This window comes from Perca fluviatilis, chromosome 12 (assembly GCF_010015445.1).
Source record: "Perca fluviatilis chromosome 12, GENO_Pfluv_1.0, whole genome shotgun sequence".
NCBI lineage: Eukaryota > Metazoa > Chordata > Actinopteri > Perciformes > Percidae > Perca > Perca fluviatilis.
Window position 1 is genome coordinate 21393774 of NC_053123.1, and position 15675 is coordinate 21409448.

At 39.6% G+C, this 15675-nt stretch overlaps 2 protein-coding genes across 2 annotated transcripts; one reads left to right on the plus strand and one right to left on the minus strand.

Moving 5' to 3' along the window:
- The first annotated feature begins 4756 nt into the window (after positions 1–4756).
- Positions 4757–13128, plus strand: si:dkey-4e7.3 (uncharacterized protein LOC402865 homolog). Its single transcript, XM_039818634.1, has 7 exons — positions 4757–5025; positions 6084–6178; positions 6652–6839; positions 11019–11198; positions 11303–11414; positions 12116–12252; positions 12379–13128. Exons 1-7 carry the CDS (start codon positions 4964–4966, stop codon positions 12724–12726), a joined length of 1122 nt encoding a protein of 373 aa, XP_039674568.1. The 5' UTR covers positions 4757–4963; the 3' UTR covers positions 12727–13128.
- A 4-nt stretch (positions 13129–13132) lies between these two features.
- LOC120570342 (cytochrome c oxidase assembly factor 5) lies at positions 13133–15269 on the minus strand. The gene is made up of 3 exons (XM_039818635.1): positions 15014–15269; positions 13740–13823; positions 13133–13472 (listed from the first exon to the last, which is right to left on the minus strand). Exons 1-3 carry the CDS (start codon positions 15113–15115, stop codon positions 13431–13433), a joined length of 228 nt encoding a protein of 75 aa, XP_039674569.1. The 5' UTR covers positions 15116–15269; the 3' UTR covers positions 13133–13430.
- Positions 15270–15675: the final 406 nt, after the last annotated feature.

Sequence of the window (15675 nt, forward strand, 5' to 3'; positions counted from 1 at the left end):
GGGTTTGGTCTTAAAGTACTTACATTTATGTACAAAATGTTTTCCTAGCAGCACCAAGTTGTTGAGAACAAAATCTACCTTCTTATCTTCAACAAAAACACCAAACTTTATATTCTTCACTGTCAGAGGTGGTATTTCAATTTCCCTGGTCTGTAACCAGCAGATCTCTCCAGAAGGATTGCACCGACTCACACAGAAAAAAAACATGTTCCAAATTATCAATTTCTTTTTCACAAAAAACAGTTATTAGTATCAAAATTGAACCTCAGTCTTAAAAATGTGTTTGTTGGGTAGATTTCATTTACAATTTTAAAGTTGACCTCTTTTACCTTCGGGAGAAGAGGAAATGAGATATAACTTTTTCTTATTTTCTTAACCTCTCCATCCCCAAATTCTTTCAACATATATTGTCTTTTTACTGGATTGGGATAATATTCCTTCAATAGAATATTTCTAATAACTTTGTTGGTACATTCATAATCACAAAAATCAATTCCTTGGATACAGAGCTGCCTCAGACCAGGAGAAACCTTGGAGTACCTAACATCTTCTCTCACCATTGATTTCAGAGACATTGGTATAGCTTTCAACCATCTATCATAACGCTTGACATTGCATTGAAGTTGATATTTCTCACAAAACTCCTCGTGCTGTAACAAGAGTCCATTACTGTCCATAAAATGAGCAATTGCCCAGATTCCCTTGGATTTCCATTCCTCCATGTACACAGATTTTCTGCTTATCATTATGTATCTATTATTCCAAACTGGAGTATTATGAGGTGTGAAATTATGTTTGTAGATTAACTTCCAATAGAGAAGGACCTGCTGATGGAAATCAGAAAGTTTGACTGGTAAGAAATTGCATTCAAAATCACATCGTAGAAGAAAGTCTATTCCACCCATTTTTGAAAATATTAAATTGGGGACAGTAAACCAAAAGGACTCCCTGTTACTAATAAAAGATTTTAACCATTTCAATTTCAAGACACCATTCATTATATAAAATTCAATCGCATTCGCACCTCCATCTTCATAGTTTTTAACCATGTCAATTTTCCTTATGTACTGACATTTGTTTCTCCATATGAAATTAAAATTGATCTTGTTTATGGCTTTGATCATGTTTGTAGAGATGGGTTAGGAGAAAGCTGGGTAGATAAGTCTGGATAAGCTGTCCATTTTGGATAATAAAACTCTCCCAAAAATTGTGATATCTCTCTGCAGCCATGCTATTTAAGATTAGTTTACACTTTTCTATATTGTTCCATATATTCATTTTGTCTGACGTTGTCTTATCCTTGGAAATAAGAATCCCCAAGTATTTAACTTCTGACTTGACCTTTATGTTATATAGAGGTTGCAAGGGATTTATCATGTAGTGCTAAAATTTCACATTTATCTAAATTCAATTGTAAACCTGAAGCTCTTGAGAAGTGGTCGATAATTTGTAAGGCTAAAGGAATTTGATTTTCATTTTTTAGAAACAAAGTTGGGTCGTCAGCCAATTGACTTATGGTAATTTGTCTGTCACTTACAACTAACCCTTCAATACGACTATTCTGCATCAAAATGGACAACATTTCTGCTACCATAATGAATAGAAGTGGAGAGCTGCTGCAACCCTGACAAATTCCCTTCTTAATCTCAAATTGAGGACAGGTGCCATGCCCTAGCTACTGAGCTATTGATTCCATTATAAAGCATCTCAATTATATTCATACATTTTTCCCCAAATCCAAAGTGATGTAAAGTTTTCAAACTAAAAGGATGTTCAACAGAATCAAACGCTTTGTAAAAATCTAAGAATAAAATAAACCCACTATCATGAATAATGTCGCTGTACTCAAGTAAATCTAAAACAAGTCTCACCAATGATGGACGACATACCTCCCTTTAGCCTAGTAGCCACAACTCCAGAGAGTAGCTTGTAGTCAGTATTCAACAGTGTAATTGGTCTCAAATTATCTAAGATTATCTTGTCTTTACCAGATTTAGAAATGAAAGTAATTAAACCTTGTTTCATAGATGACATCACTTCTTTCTTCATTCTCGTAACGCTTTAAATAGTAAATTTCTCACATCATTCCAAAAGAATTGATAGAAATTTGTTGTGAGCCCGTCCGTCCCCGAGATTTGTTCAACTTCATCTTGAGAATAACTGAATCCAACTCCTCGATTGTCAAATCTGACTCGCAAATATCTTTAAAGGGATCATCAATGCATGGGATAGCATTCTTGATTTTATCAAACAAATAATCAGCCTCTACACCAGAATAATTTGAGGAGTACAAGTTGGAGTAAAATGAGAACACTTCCTTATCTAAACTTCTAAAATCTTTACTTTCTACCCCATTTATTATTAAACTAGTTATTGAGTTTCGCTGCTGTCTATTTTTTTCCAAACTGCTAAAATATGAGGAGTTCTTTTCACCTGCCTCGATCCATTTCGCTCTTGACCTAATAAAGGCCCCTTGTGCTCTTTCAAGGTAAAGCTCATCTAACCAGACTTGTAACTCCATTAACTTGTTCTTCCCTTGATAATTTAGGTCCAAATTACTACAACACTGGTTAATTTCCCGCAATAAATTACTTTCATATTGTCTTTTTTCCCTATTTAATTCCTTGCAAAATTTTATTGTGAATTCTCTAATCTTAAATTTAGTAAATTCTCACCTACCAATATAACCTTCAATTGAATCATCCTTTTCATTAGCTCTTATGATTTTCCTAACCTTAATGCAATAATCCTCATTTTGTAACATCTTAGAATTAAACTTCCAATATCCTTTATTTCTGGTTTCCCTCACTGTGGGTTCTAAAATGAGATCTATGAAACAATGATCAGATAGTGGTGCTTTAGAAATTTGTTTAACATATGTCAGAAAGCTGTCACTTACCAACCAGTAATCAATCCTAGATTTACTTTCTCCGTTAGGCTTAAACCAAGAAAAGGTTTTAACCTCAGGATTAAGGAATCTTCACGCATCAATCAAACTGTTGTCTGCTATAAAACTTTCTACGATGTCATTTTGCTTTGCTCTCCATAATCTAGAAGGCATTCTATCAACCCATTCGCCTACCATATTCCAGTCACCTCCTGCTAAGATGTAATCGGTAGGGTACAATACTTTTAACTCTGAAATCACATGTGTGATATTTTCCATCAGTATTCTGTTTTCAGCATCATTATTATAACCATAAACATTGGTTATTATAAAGAATAAACTTTCCACCTTCAATACCACCGTCAAATAATGTGCCTCTCCATCGGCTCCTTTACATCCAATGTGTGTAGCCTACGGTTTGTGAAACTTGGCGAACTGCAAAAATGTGGAATTCAGCCATCATTAATTTGATTATTTGCGTCTTTCCATTTCCTACAGTGACATGTCAAAAAGTCCCCTGTGAAAAACCTATCGCCAAAGTAATTAAATTTACCTGTGTGGGTTGGTGTAGTATAAATATAGGCTACTATGTGGAAGGGTCCTCATCCAGTCAGTTTTTTTTATATTGTGTTCACAAGTAATTCCTATACTTTAAGTGTCAGCGTATGCATACACAATGCACAGAGAGATGGTGGGCTGTGGCTTCTTTTTGCACCAGAGCCCCTACATGACTAGTGCGGACTGCTCCAGTCGCATCTCTTCCTCTCACCCTTGTGTTGGAAGGTTGGAATCCCACCAAAACAAACCAGTTTCCAACGTTCTCTTAATACATCCATGGTTTCCCATGGATTTTGTGTTTCCCTTTAAGGGTATTTCAGGAAGTGACGTCATTGTCATAGATTGTCTATCCGTGCGTTCATGGACATCATCGGAAAAACGTTTTTTCGAGTGAAAACGTCACCATTCACGTGACTTCCTGTGGGAATCAGAGGTGGGAAACTCGGGCCAGAGCCTGTTCACTCCCTATCTCACTAAGCCCCATTGTACCAACCCAGAATTTTCCCGAGAGTGGAAGTTCTCCCCTTATTAGACATTCTCTGCTCGGGCTGGATTTGGATAACCGAGTTCCCCAGTTGGTGACGTGTTGTTGACGGAGGCGACTTTGGTTCACTGAACATATTTCAATGACAATAAACTGTTTATTGTGGACAAACGCCTCTGCCAAGAAACATACACAGACATAACCTGTTTAAAATTATTCATAAATAGGCCTATGTATAAAAAAAAACTATCTTTTGTTATTGTGGCCTCCATGTTTTCACACACCTGATGCTCTAGGCTACGGCCAGCCGTTGGTGGCAGTCATGCAAAAAGTTGTTATGCCAAACGCCAATATAACAGAAGAAGAAGAACGCGCATCCCGACCATGTGAACGCTGCCAGTCGGAAAAACAACGTAACCAGGGGGGCGGTGCCTGTTATTCCGAGGTGGCATGAACGCAGCATATCATTAAAAAAAGAATCACTTCGAATTTAATTCAAAGCTTAACTCTCTTGCTCTTACGATCAATAAAAAAGCCGCAACACATATTTGATGAAGCCCCCTGAAGTCAAATTAATTGTTTTTTTTCTTTACTTTAAGATTTTTCCATTATTTTTGTATTATTATTATTTAAATTTCATTATTATTTTTATATTTTGTTGTTGTTATCAGCTCACGTATTATGTTGCGTACTTGTTTGTGACTGACGTGATATGTAGGCTACATTTTCTTTGCTAAATAAAGTTTTAGACAAAAATAGAAGAAGATTAACATCAGCGTGCGCGTAATTGCGCCATAGTGAGACTCAAAACGCAGTAATGTATTTGTACTTCTATCTGGTTTTGAAAATGACTACTTGGAATTTGTAATGACACAATATTTCATGTGGTCAAAGATCTTCTAAACTGTCTCTGATGCGGTCTACACATTGACAGTTGGCTTCGTTAGGTTACAGGTTTTTTGGTGCTCAGAAATGAGGACAGAGTAAGAGCTCGCCGGATCGTCCTCTGCTCTCTCACGATTCCTTCTGTCTGCATGGCGGGGATAATCCGATGTGTTGTAAAAGCACGCCACGTTTTAAGCAGCTCTGTGCCGAGGTGAGGCGATCGGCTTTTATTATGACCTAAAAACTGAAGAAATGTTTGAGGAAGTTTCTCAGAGACACAGAGCGTTGCTACTCACATTTCTTTCTGATAGCTGTTGTGTTTCTGTGCTTCTGTTCACCATATAGATCAAAGATCGAGTGAAAGACATTTTCAGGCTGAGGAATGCAGAAATGACAGAAATGTGACTATAACTATTTAAAAACGCTCCCATCATTTGAAGTGTTCAGCAGTGGTGGAATTTAACGAAGTATACAGAGGATAAGTAATGGTTCCATATAAGAGGATATGTAAAAATGTACTTGGCAAATAAAGAATATATTATTATATTAAGTAGCCTACATTTACTCAAATACGGTAACATCTTGACGTACTTTTATTTACAATGGAGTATTTCCATTGTATGCTACATTGTACTTTTACACCACTTCATTTTGAAGGCAAATATTGTCCTCCAATATATTTATTTGATAGCTTTAGTTCCTACTTACTAATTGCAGCTTTAGATTATTAATACAAAATATAACTCAACCAATAAATTATGATATATTGTTGTAGGTTAAGCTACCCTACCATAAAGCAATTAAAATTAACTCCACATTTACCAGCTGCAACATTAAAGTCATGCACAAATGAATGCATCACTAATTATAATTTATACAAATATTATAAATATTTCTGATTCTGAAATGGGCCATTCTGCACGATGAGTAGGCCTACTTTTACTTTCGGTAGTATATTTTGATGCTAATATTTTTGTACTTTTACTTAACAGGACTTTTTTTCCCCCTTTGAGATAATAATTTCCTTTCAGTGATACACCATCAGACTTTTATGGTACATTTTTCTGGCATGTGATACTGACGCTTTTCATCCACAGACCAAAAGCATCACATTCAGTGTTCTTTCCACATCCAATAATATTGTAGATTAATTTTTTTCAGAGGAGGAAGACATTGATCATCAAGAAGCTAAATAATGGTTAACTTTAGCTTCACAAAACTCCTCCCATTACTCTCCATTTATTCTCCCTTCCTTCTTGCTCCTCAAAGGTTATTTGCAGCTGACAATCGGTGGTTCCACTCTGTGAGAGGAAGAGTAGCAGCCGGCAAACACTACAGTTCATCTTTTTCACACTCGTCTTCAGGTAGGTCTTGTCTTGTGAAATATGTGTTTCTGTTTCATATAAATTCACTGAATTAAACAACCCGCAAAGCTCACCACAACTTTTTATAACTGTGATGTAGGTTATAGGTTACGTATATCTATAACCGTGATGTTATAGGTTACATATATCTCCAGCTTACTCATTTTACTAGAGGAGTAGATAACTAATTAAAGTGTATGATTAACAGTCAGGAGTCAGCAGTATTTTGTTCGGTTACACTTTACTTGAAGGTATCTATATAAGAGTGACATGACCGTGAACGTTTCATAAACATTATAAACAAGTCATAAACGTTTATGACATAACGCTTATTTTAGTAAGTGCTATTTGGTTTTTGTCATGACAGGTTAGGGTTAGAATTAGAGTTAGGGTTCATGACAGTGTCATGTCACAATTATGGAGATACATTCAAGTAAAGTGTTACCGTTTGACCGTAAGTCTTTGCTCCTCAGGGTCCATGATGAGTAAGAAGTTGCTTTTGGATGTAGACTGTGGCGTGGACGATGCTCAGGCCATCATGTTAGCGCTGGCCGCCCCAAACGTGGAGCTCCTGGGCATCACATGTGTGCATGGAAACACCACAGTGGAGAATGTGTGTAAGAACACACTTCGAGTTCTGCAAGTCTGCAATAAACTTGAGGTGGGTGCAGCACGGTTAGTTTTCTATAAAGTGTAGTTATTTTATGATCCAGACATAATTTACTGGTAAATCATGTATGTGTTTTCTCAAGAGTGTGGGAGGAATTTACTGGCGTCATGTTTGCTGTTTCTAAAACTGCCCAACAATGAGTTGTTGTACCTCAAACCACATGACATGAGGCGGGAACCGGAAAAAATACTCAACCAGTATGAGCTCAATTAGCTTAAGTAGCAAAGTTGCACGAGTTCATATGAAGATTAGACTACTGCATTTTAATACCAAACAAAATGGGAAATGTTCTTTGGTTTTGGCTAGGTGCTCTGGAAAAAGAATTGAAACCAAACACCTGACATGATATTATTATTAAACAAAATCACTGCTTAGATCATAGAGTATTACACATAAAGCACCCTGTCTCACTCAATGGAAACATCTTTGAATTAAATTTGCCATTAATCAACAAGATGTACATCAATCCCATCATACTAGTGCATACAAATTTAAAGGGGAACTATGCAGTTTTTTTTTTTAGCTTAATTTACCTTAACTGAACAGCTTCGGAGTCATTGGAATGGTTATATTACTTTTCTGAGTTGAATGGTGGTCGCGTCTAAGCTAGAGTTTTCCGTGAGGCGAGCGGCCTCGGCATCAGGAAGTATCGCGTGATATCAGGTCTCACGATGTAACGAATTGCTTCACGGCACTGCACACATACGCCCATTCAGGAACCGGCTAACAAGGTAGTGATGGAGTTTTTCACATTATTGTCATGGCTGAGAAGGCTAAAAAGAAGCAGAAAGCTAGGAAAGCATTGTCGGAGAAACAGAGAAAGAGGAAACGGCAGACTGACTGAGCGAGGAGTCAGACACAAGCAGGGGCGTAGCACAAAATTCTGGGCCCTGTAGAATGGCATTTTCTATGGGCCCCTCCCCGCATCCACAGCTATTCATACTAGCATCTTTTTATGCCCTCCTCACATGAGGGCCCTCGGTACTCAGTCCCCTTTTCCCCCCCTGTCCAACGCCCCTGGACACAAGTAAACATAGGAGCTGCCAAATATCTATTCCAAAGCCGTAGGGGGAGCTCTATAGAAAAACCTGTGAGCAAAAAGCGAGAAAACAGTGAAGAAATGGCCCAAAATGCATAGCGCCTCTTTAAAGGGGTGATAGAATGCAAAACTGATTTTACCCTGTCATAGTTGAATGAGGACAGTTCGGTGGGTAAATATCCCATTGACACCCCTTTACTATGAAAATCTCATATTTTGAAACTGCCGCTGAAAACGGGCGAATCTCAACAATGCTGGAAGTTGACGTCAACCTCCCTAGACCTGTAACTTTGTCACGCCCATGGGTGTATTAAATGAACGGTCACGCCCCAACATTTACACATTTACACATTGAACATTACACAACTGACCTGAGATCAGGTAGTCTTCTGAATCTAGGTTGCGCAGATCTCTGCTATTCCATTACAAAATTCACTTCTGAAATTTTTTTATGCGAGAAATCAACTATATAAAGCTCAAATATGGGCCGCTTTACGAAAATGGATGGCTAATTGCAAATTTTGTCCGACTGTGTGTCGGAGTTCAGCGGCCGGTGCTGCCTGTGTTGTTGCCTCGCCACCCGGCCTGCCTTCCTTCACACACCCCGGCCTGCTATGAGGTACTTGGAGCTCCGTCACAGCTGGCAGCCCACTGCACTCCATACCCGCGCAAAGTTACCGTCTGTTGGGCTAAAGGACAACCAAATGCCCCTGCCCTGACAGAGCTCCAGGGCCTGCAACTCCCCTCTTCCTGCTAGCTAAATGCCCGATGTGTGTGAATGAGAGCGCGGTCAGCGAGCTTGTTACGCTAGCAATCTCTTACCACAGTTCCAGTTAATCTTTTAATGTGTGTAATTATAATGTGCTGAGTTATTTAAACAAACTATTGGGGAAATAAACGCTGCTTGTCCGTCTCATCGATAGAGCCTGCGGCTGGATGTAGCTCTATCAATGAGAGCTAGCTAGCCTCCTCTTAGAATTCCTCTGAAATTCACAAATATTCATTAATTTCAAATCGGACACCGTTGTTATCTTTATAAGACATTTAGCTAGATGTTGTATACGTGGCGTGAAGAAATTCAAACTGTAAATATACTCGAATTACGCCGAAAATAAAGCTGACTATCCGTGATTTGTAGCTACATAGGTAGCTAGTGGCACTTTTCCATTACATGGTACCTGCTCGACTCGCCTCGACTCTACTCGCCTTTTTTGGTTTTCCATTACAAAAAAAAGTACCTGGTACCTGCTAACAGGTACTTTTTTTAGTACCACCTCAGTCGAGGTTCCAAGCGAGCTGAGGCGAGCCGAAAAGGTGACGTGAAAACCTGCAGGCTACAGATTGGTCGGAAAGAATCGTCACTGATCACTGCATTGACGGGGTGTCCTGACCAACCCAGCATTTTTAAATAGTTTAGCCAGCGTTTTTTTTTTTGCTGCCTCCAGCTTTCTCCGTAGCATATGCTATATACAAGTGGCCTGATGTTTATAATTGTGCGCTGGTGTGTGCATGTGTGTGTGGGGAGTGGGTGAGCGAGGGATCAGTGAGAGAGTGACGTTGATTATCTTGGGAGCGAGTAGTGACTCTAGAGTCATATAGTGAGAGAACCAAAGTGTCTCCTCTGTTCTTTCTGACCACGGTGGGAAATCTGGAGCAGTAAAAGTTAACTATCTCTTTGATTTCATGTTGTTTACGGAGACGAAGAACCAGGAAATGAGTCGGGACGGGGGAAATGTACCGCTACCAAGTCACGCCCACGGCAGTCACTATGACAACCAGCCACGCTGAGGCGGTACTAAAATCTGCAATGGGAAACGGACGCACAGTGTGTCGAGTTGAGGCGAGGCGAGTAGAGTCGAGGCGAGTGGAGCAGGTACCATGTAATGGAAAAACGCCATAGGATTGAAGGGACAGTTGCAGCTAACAAAAGCCGTAATTACACACATTAAACGATTAACTGGAACTGTGGTAAGAGATTGCTGGCGTAACAAGCTCGCTGACCGCGCTCTCACTCACATACACCGGCCATTTAGCTAGCAGGAAGAGGGGAGTTGCATGCCCTGGAGCTCTGTCAGGGCAGCAGCATTTGGTTGTCCATTAGCCCCAAAAAACGGTGACTTTGCGCGGGTATGGAGTGCAGTGGGCTGCCAGCCGTGACGGAGCTCCAAGTAACTCATAGCAGGCCGGGGTCTGTGAAGGAAGGCAGGCCGGGTGGCGAGGCAACAACACAGGCAGCACCGGCCGCTGAACTCCGACACACAGTCTTACCAAATTTGCAATTAGCCATCAATTTTCGTAAAACGGCCCATATTTGAGCTTTATATAGTTGATTTCTCGCTAAAAAAAGTCTCAGAAGTGAATTTAATAATAGCCCGACAAACAATGTATAACTTTGCAGTGTCTGAAATATGAGGCCTGCTGTCGAGTCTCCCATATGTTTCTATGTAGTTTGCTCAAACCAATCAGCGCGTAGCTCATTCTGAATATTCATGAGCATACCATATTTGGAAGAAAAGCTCTTGTTCCAAATAGAGCCATATTCACAGGGTAGTTATGGGCCTAATAAAATAGCATTCAGGCAATTTTCAGCCCAACCAATGTTACATACCCTTGGAGACCTTAAGGAACAGTGTAAAATACCCTATATAATCATTCTATCACCGCTTTAAGGCAGAACGTCATATAGTCCAAATTCACTGCATTTATGGAAACCAGCATAGCACATATATACTATACATTGATTACTGATACCCAGCCCAAGGTATATGTATTTTTTGTAATTATATCATTGTCATATGGCAATATATATTGTGATACAGTTCATTTTCTGAGAATTCAATTTATTAACTGTTAATAGATCAAATAAATAACATAATGCAAATATGTTTGGCTAATTCAATCAAGGTAAAGTAACATCACATTGATTTAACAATGTTATAAATCCAGTGTTAAATAAAATAAAATAGTCCAGCTGTATAATTTGCAATATTAGCTACATTGGTAGCTAATATTCTCATGTTTCAAACTACAAGATATGTTGCATATATGGACAGAAATCAGTTTGGAAGCTGTGTAACAATAACACCGGTATAAATGTTTCCTTGTGGTACGTTTTTTTCATGTGGTGCCAGATTCCAGTGTTCAAAGGTGCAGCTAAGCCGATCCTTGGGAACAGCCTCAGTGCTGGACAATTCCACGGGCAGGACGGGTTGGGAGACGCTCCTGACCCCGACGCACCTGGCCTGGACCTGGTTCAGAAGGAGGGTGCTGTGTCAGCCATGATCAGGATTGTCAGTGAGAATCCAGGAGAGGTGAGATGTGTGAGACAGCTGTCTGTGTGTGTGTGTATGTGTGTGTGTGTGCGTTCGTGCGTGTGTGCTTTTTCAGGTCTTTAAGGTTTGGGTTTATTCCCCAGGTGTCTCTGGTTGCCACGGCACCCCTCACCAACCTGGCTCTGGCTGTAAGAATGGATCCATCTCTACCGAGCAAACTCCGAGGGCTCTACATCATGGGGGGCAACACTGAATGTCAGTAAAATCATAAACCAGTTTTTTTCATATTGCATTTTAGCAAAAGCTGGTGAAGGTGACACAGTGTTAATGGGCTAGACAAAGTAATGTACTCTGACAAAAAGGAATTATTTGAATTATTAATTTATTTCACCATTCATCTCCAATTGGCACAGAAATGACTCTGTTGTTGTCTCTTATTTCATATGTGTTGTTTTGAAAACTGAGTGCCAGATCTTTTACAGCGTGACAGATGCCACTGCCACTCAACCTACTGTGGCGGAGCTGAAATGATTATTTATTGGACAGGAAACGTATCTAACTATTCTGATTATTCATTTAAGCCAATTCTCCAGCAAAACTGCCAAACATTACCTGGTTGCAACTTCCCCAATGTGAGGATTTTCGGCTTTTCCCTGATCATCTTTGGGTTTTGGACTGTTGGTTGGTCAAAAGAAGCCAGGTCAAATATGTCAATATGACATATTTCTTTAATTACTAGTATTATCCAGACAACAACATGAATCAGTCAATCAATCCATCAAGACAAGAATAATCTAAAAGGAAAATAATTGTTAGCTGCAGCCCTAACCTTGACCCCCTGTGTGTTTGTAATTGTAATCAAATGACTTCCCAATTCAAATCCTTGTCTATCAAGTGTTCTCATTGTTCTGTCTACATCCTTTAATGGTGGAGTTTTCTGTGGTTTGCTCCTTTAGCTCGAGGAAACACTACAGTGTGTGGCGAGTTCAATTTTGCTGCTGATCCAGAAGCTGCGTACATTGTACTGAACGACTACCAGTGTCCCATGTACTTGGCCTGCTGGGAGTTTACCTGCTACAGCAAGCTGCCCTGGGTAAGGCTTCTTTTTACACATTGTAACATATATACAGCACATAGCCTTTCCAATAAGTTTATGTATCGGGGAACTCATCAGAGAACAATTGCTGCTCTGTATTTACATTTCTCCTGGTGTTGACAGGAGTTTTGCGACGCCTGGTTGGCGCAGGACACCGATAAAGCTCGCTTCATGGCAAAGATCTTCCAACACAGCATCGAGGTATCACAAAGCGAACGCTTACAGAAAGAGTGTGTTGCCGGTACAGGTTTTATTTCCTGCGACTCGTATGCCATGGCAGCCGCCGTAGACGATTCATTCATCACAGAAAGCGACCATTATCCAGTTAGTGTAGAGCTGACGGGCACGCACACCAGAGGCATGATGATAGTAGATACCGTGGGCTTCCTGGAAAACGCCCAAAAGGCTTTTATTATGAAGAAGGTGGATATGGAAAAGTTCAAGCAGATGATGATGGCTGCTTTGAAATAACAGCTCTGAACACACTAAATAAGCGTGTCACTGTTTCCATCCACAAATTTTGGCCCAGTTTTCTGTTGAGTTATAGACGAAGCTTTGGTCTTACTACTCACAATGAGTAATTTCTCCATTTGTGTTTTTAGTAATAAGCCAACATACTGTATACAACACTGTTCAACTGACTGCAAACTGTAACTTTGCACTGTGTCTATAGCAGGAAAGACCAGGACTAAAGACTAACTCTGTATGATGTAATATGAATGCTTATAGAAGACTTACTACTGTATGTGTATACCTCAATTGTAGGATGACCCCCATCATAATAACTGATTTTAAATGTTATACTTGAAATCGTATGTTTCAGTCAGACGTGTTTCTGATGACAGCACCTCATTAAAATGTGAATAGAATCTCTTTCTTTACATTGTATTCATTATTTATTTCATCACATCAAGGTTCTCATAGCACAACACACACACACACACTCATCCAGAAAAATCTCTAGCCAGTGACAGCTCCAGTGTTTTTCAGCACTACATTTTGTCCTTCAGTTTGCATTGTTCTTTAATATTTGGTAGTCCTTTCTTGACACGTACTTCAGATGAGGTTGTAAGGCTGCACACACTCTGGCCTATGAGCAGCGCTCTTTAGTTTCAATCATTACAAGTATTTACAGTTGCTCCAGGATTCACTCGACCACTCGTTTAGATGGTTCCTCAATATCCTTTCCTTCCTCTGAATCTTGACCTTGTGTCCAGCTGTAAGACAGGACAGACATTGGTTAGTGTGCAGCACGCACACGCTGAAGGCATGAGTCAATTTATCTTTGTACAAAACAGAATTTAAATTAAACATTATCAGCCATTTGTTTTCAATATTCCCTATGCTTCTGGTCACTTTGGGAAAACAGCCAAGAAAGAGGAAGATAAAACACTCCCTGCTCTCTTTACTCTTCCACTTCTCACCAGTTACTACTGTAGGTGCACAAATGCTTTCAAAATGACAATGTAATACTGCTGACTTACCATTGACCTCTTGCACTCAAAGAAGGATGTCTGCAGGGCTTTGCAGTGGCCTTCCTTCAAACACTCACTGGGCATCTTCCCCTCCTCACAAATTAAGAAACCAGTTAAAAAAAAACACATTTTGCCTTTACATCATCTCATCCACCACGAAGGAGTACAGCAGTTTGACATTTTTTACGTTAACATGTTAACAAACACCAACCTCAGCATTGTATTTTTGGTGCAATAACTTAGCTAGAGCATAGACTGTATAAAACTAACTGTTAGCTATATACCTGCAAAGAAAAGAAAATATGAATAAAACACGAGCGCGGCAGATTAGTCTGATTCCCAGCTTAGCTAGAGCGGGTAACGCCAGCTCTGCAGACGGACCAGAGTCAGTCAGCACCGGGGGACCCAGATCTAGCTGCAGCGGCATGCAGCGAACATTATAACATTAGACCCAGCACCGGAGGTCTGATCCCGAACCGCCGGTGACTTTCTGCCAGATGAGCAAACTTAACGGCAGCAACAGAAAGTTTGCTGGGACCAGACTTTAACGTTACCATTACAGCGCCAATGTAACAGTAACGCAATTTTAAATTTCTCCCATCCCCTTTTGACCATGAAAATGAAGAAAAAAAAAATAATTTAAATTTAAAAAAAAAAAAAAACGAATTTTAAAACGAAAATCAAATAACCATTCGCTTTTTAATACATGTTCGAATGACCAAAATACATGAAAATCGAATGACCAAAATATACACTGACCCCATTCGGTAGTCAACCTTAACTGTAACGTAAGAAATACTGTTTACACCGAATTCAACAAACAGCGTCTCACATCGATTAGGTTATAGGGTTAAATCCATGGATTTATTAAGAGGGTTAAATCGAGGCTTTGGCAAGCAGCTATTGGAGGTAATTTCAGCGATAATCGACGAATGTTAAACACTGAACTAACTTCACCTCGGTGATTTGATTATCATAATTATTAATTGATTAAAGTGTCAGTTTTTACAATGGAGTTTGTCGCGACGTAGAATGAGAGATGTTATTGGTGACTGTTTGGGGAAACATATTATCCACGTAACGTTACGGTTCTTACTCCAGAGCACTGTGGAGATTGCTAGCTCTGGCAACGCGAAACTACGACTTAACTAGGTCACGTTAAAGGTAACTTAACTCCAAGCGTTTGTAGACTAACGTTACTATTATCCAACTATGGAACCGCAGCGCCTTGTTTCACACCTGGAAGTTACTTCGGATGTTGTGACCGGAGAACCTTTTCTTACCTTGACCACGCAGTCGTGCTGAAGGAGACACGCCTTGAAGTCCTCTCTGACACCGGCGCATGCTCGGGTATCTTCCTCTTTATCCTCGTAATATTTCGGCATTGTGCACAATCCAATTTAAAACCAATATTCCCTTACTCATAAATTCACAGGTGCAAAAATGGGCTAGATAACAGACGTGACATCAGACCTCAATGTTATGAAAGCTTTCAGCCACCATGTTTCTGAAACTGCATGATGGGAAAACGGAAGTACATTGGCGCAAAGAAGTGAACGCTGGGAAGATTTGTAGTTTTTCTATGTCGATTTTGTTTAAACGTTTGAAAGTAATGTAGACAGATCATTTGCGAAAAGTTTTAAAAATGTGTCAAATTAATTTTCTGATCATGTTGGCAGTATATTTACTATGCTTTTACCTTGTTACTTTACAGCTGTTCTGAAATCAAACCTGGTGATGCAGATGGCATGAGTAATGCAAGTAGAACAAAATCACAACACAGAAAAATGGCCATGACTTCTAACAACTTTTATCATTTATTTCAAAGATGTCCATGAAAAATGATGTCAAAAACATCAGAGGCAGGCATACACATGTACATGATGAAGGCACATGAACTGATGAGTGTATGTCGATCAAGGGAAGAGTTCCTTTTCTTTTTTGT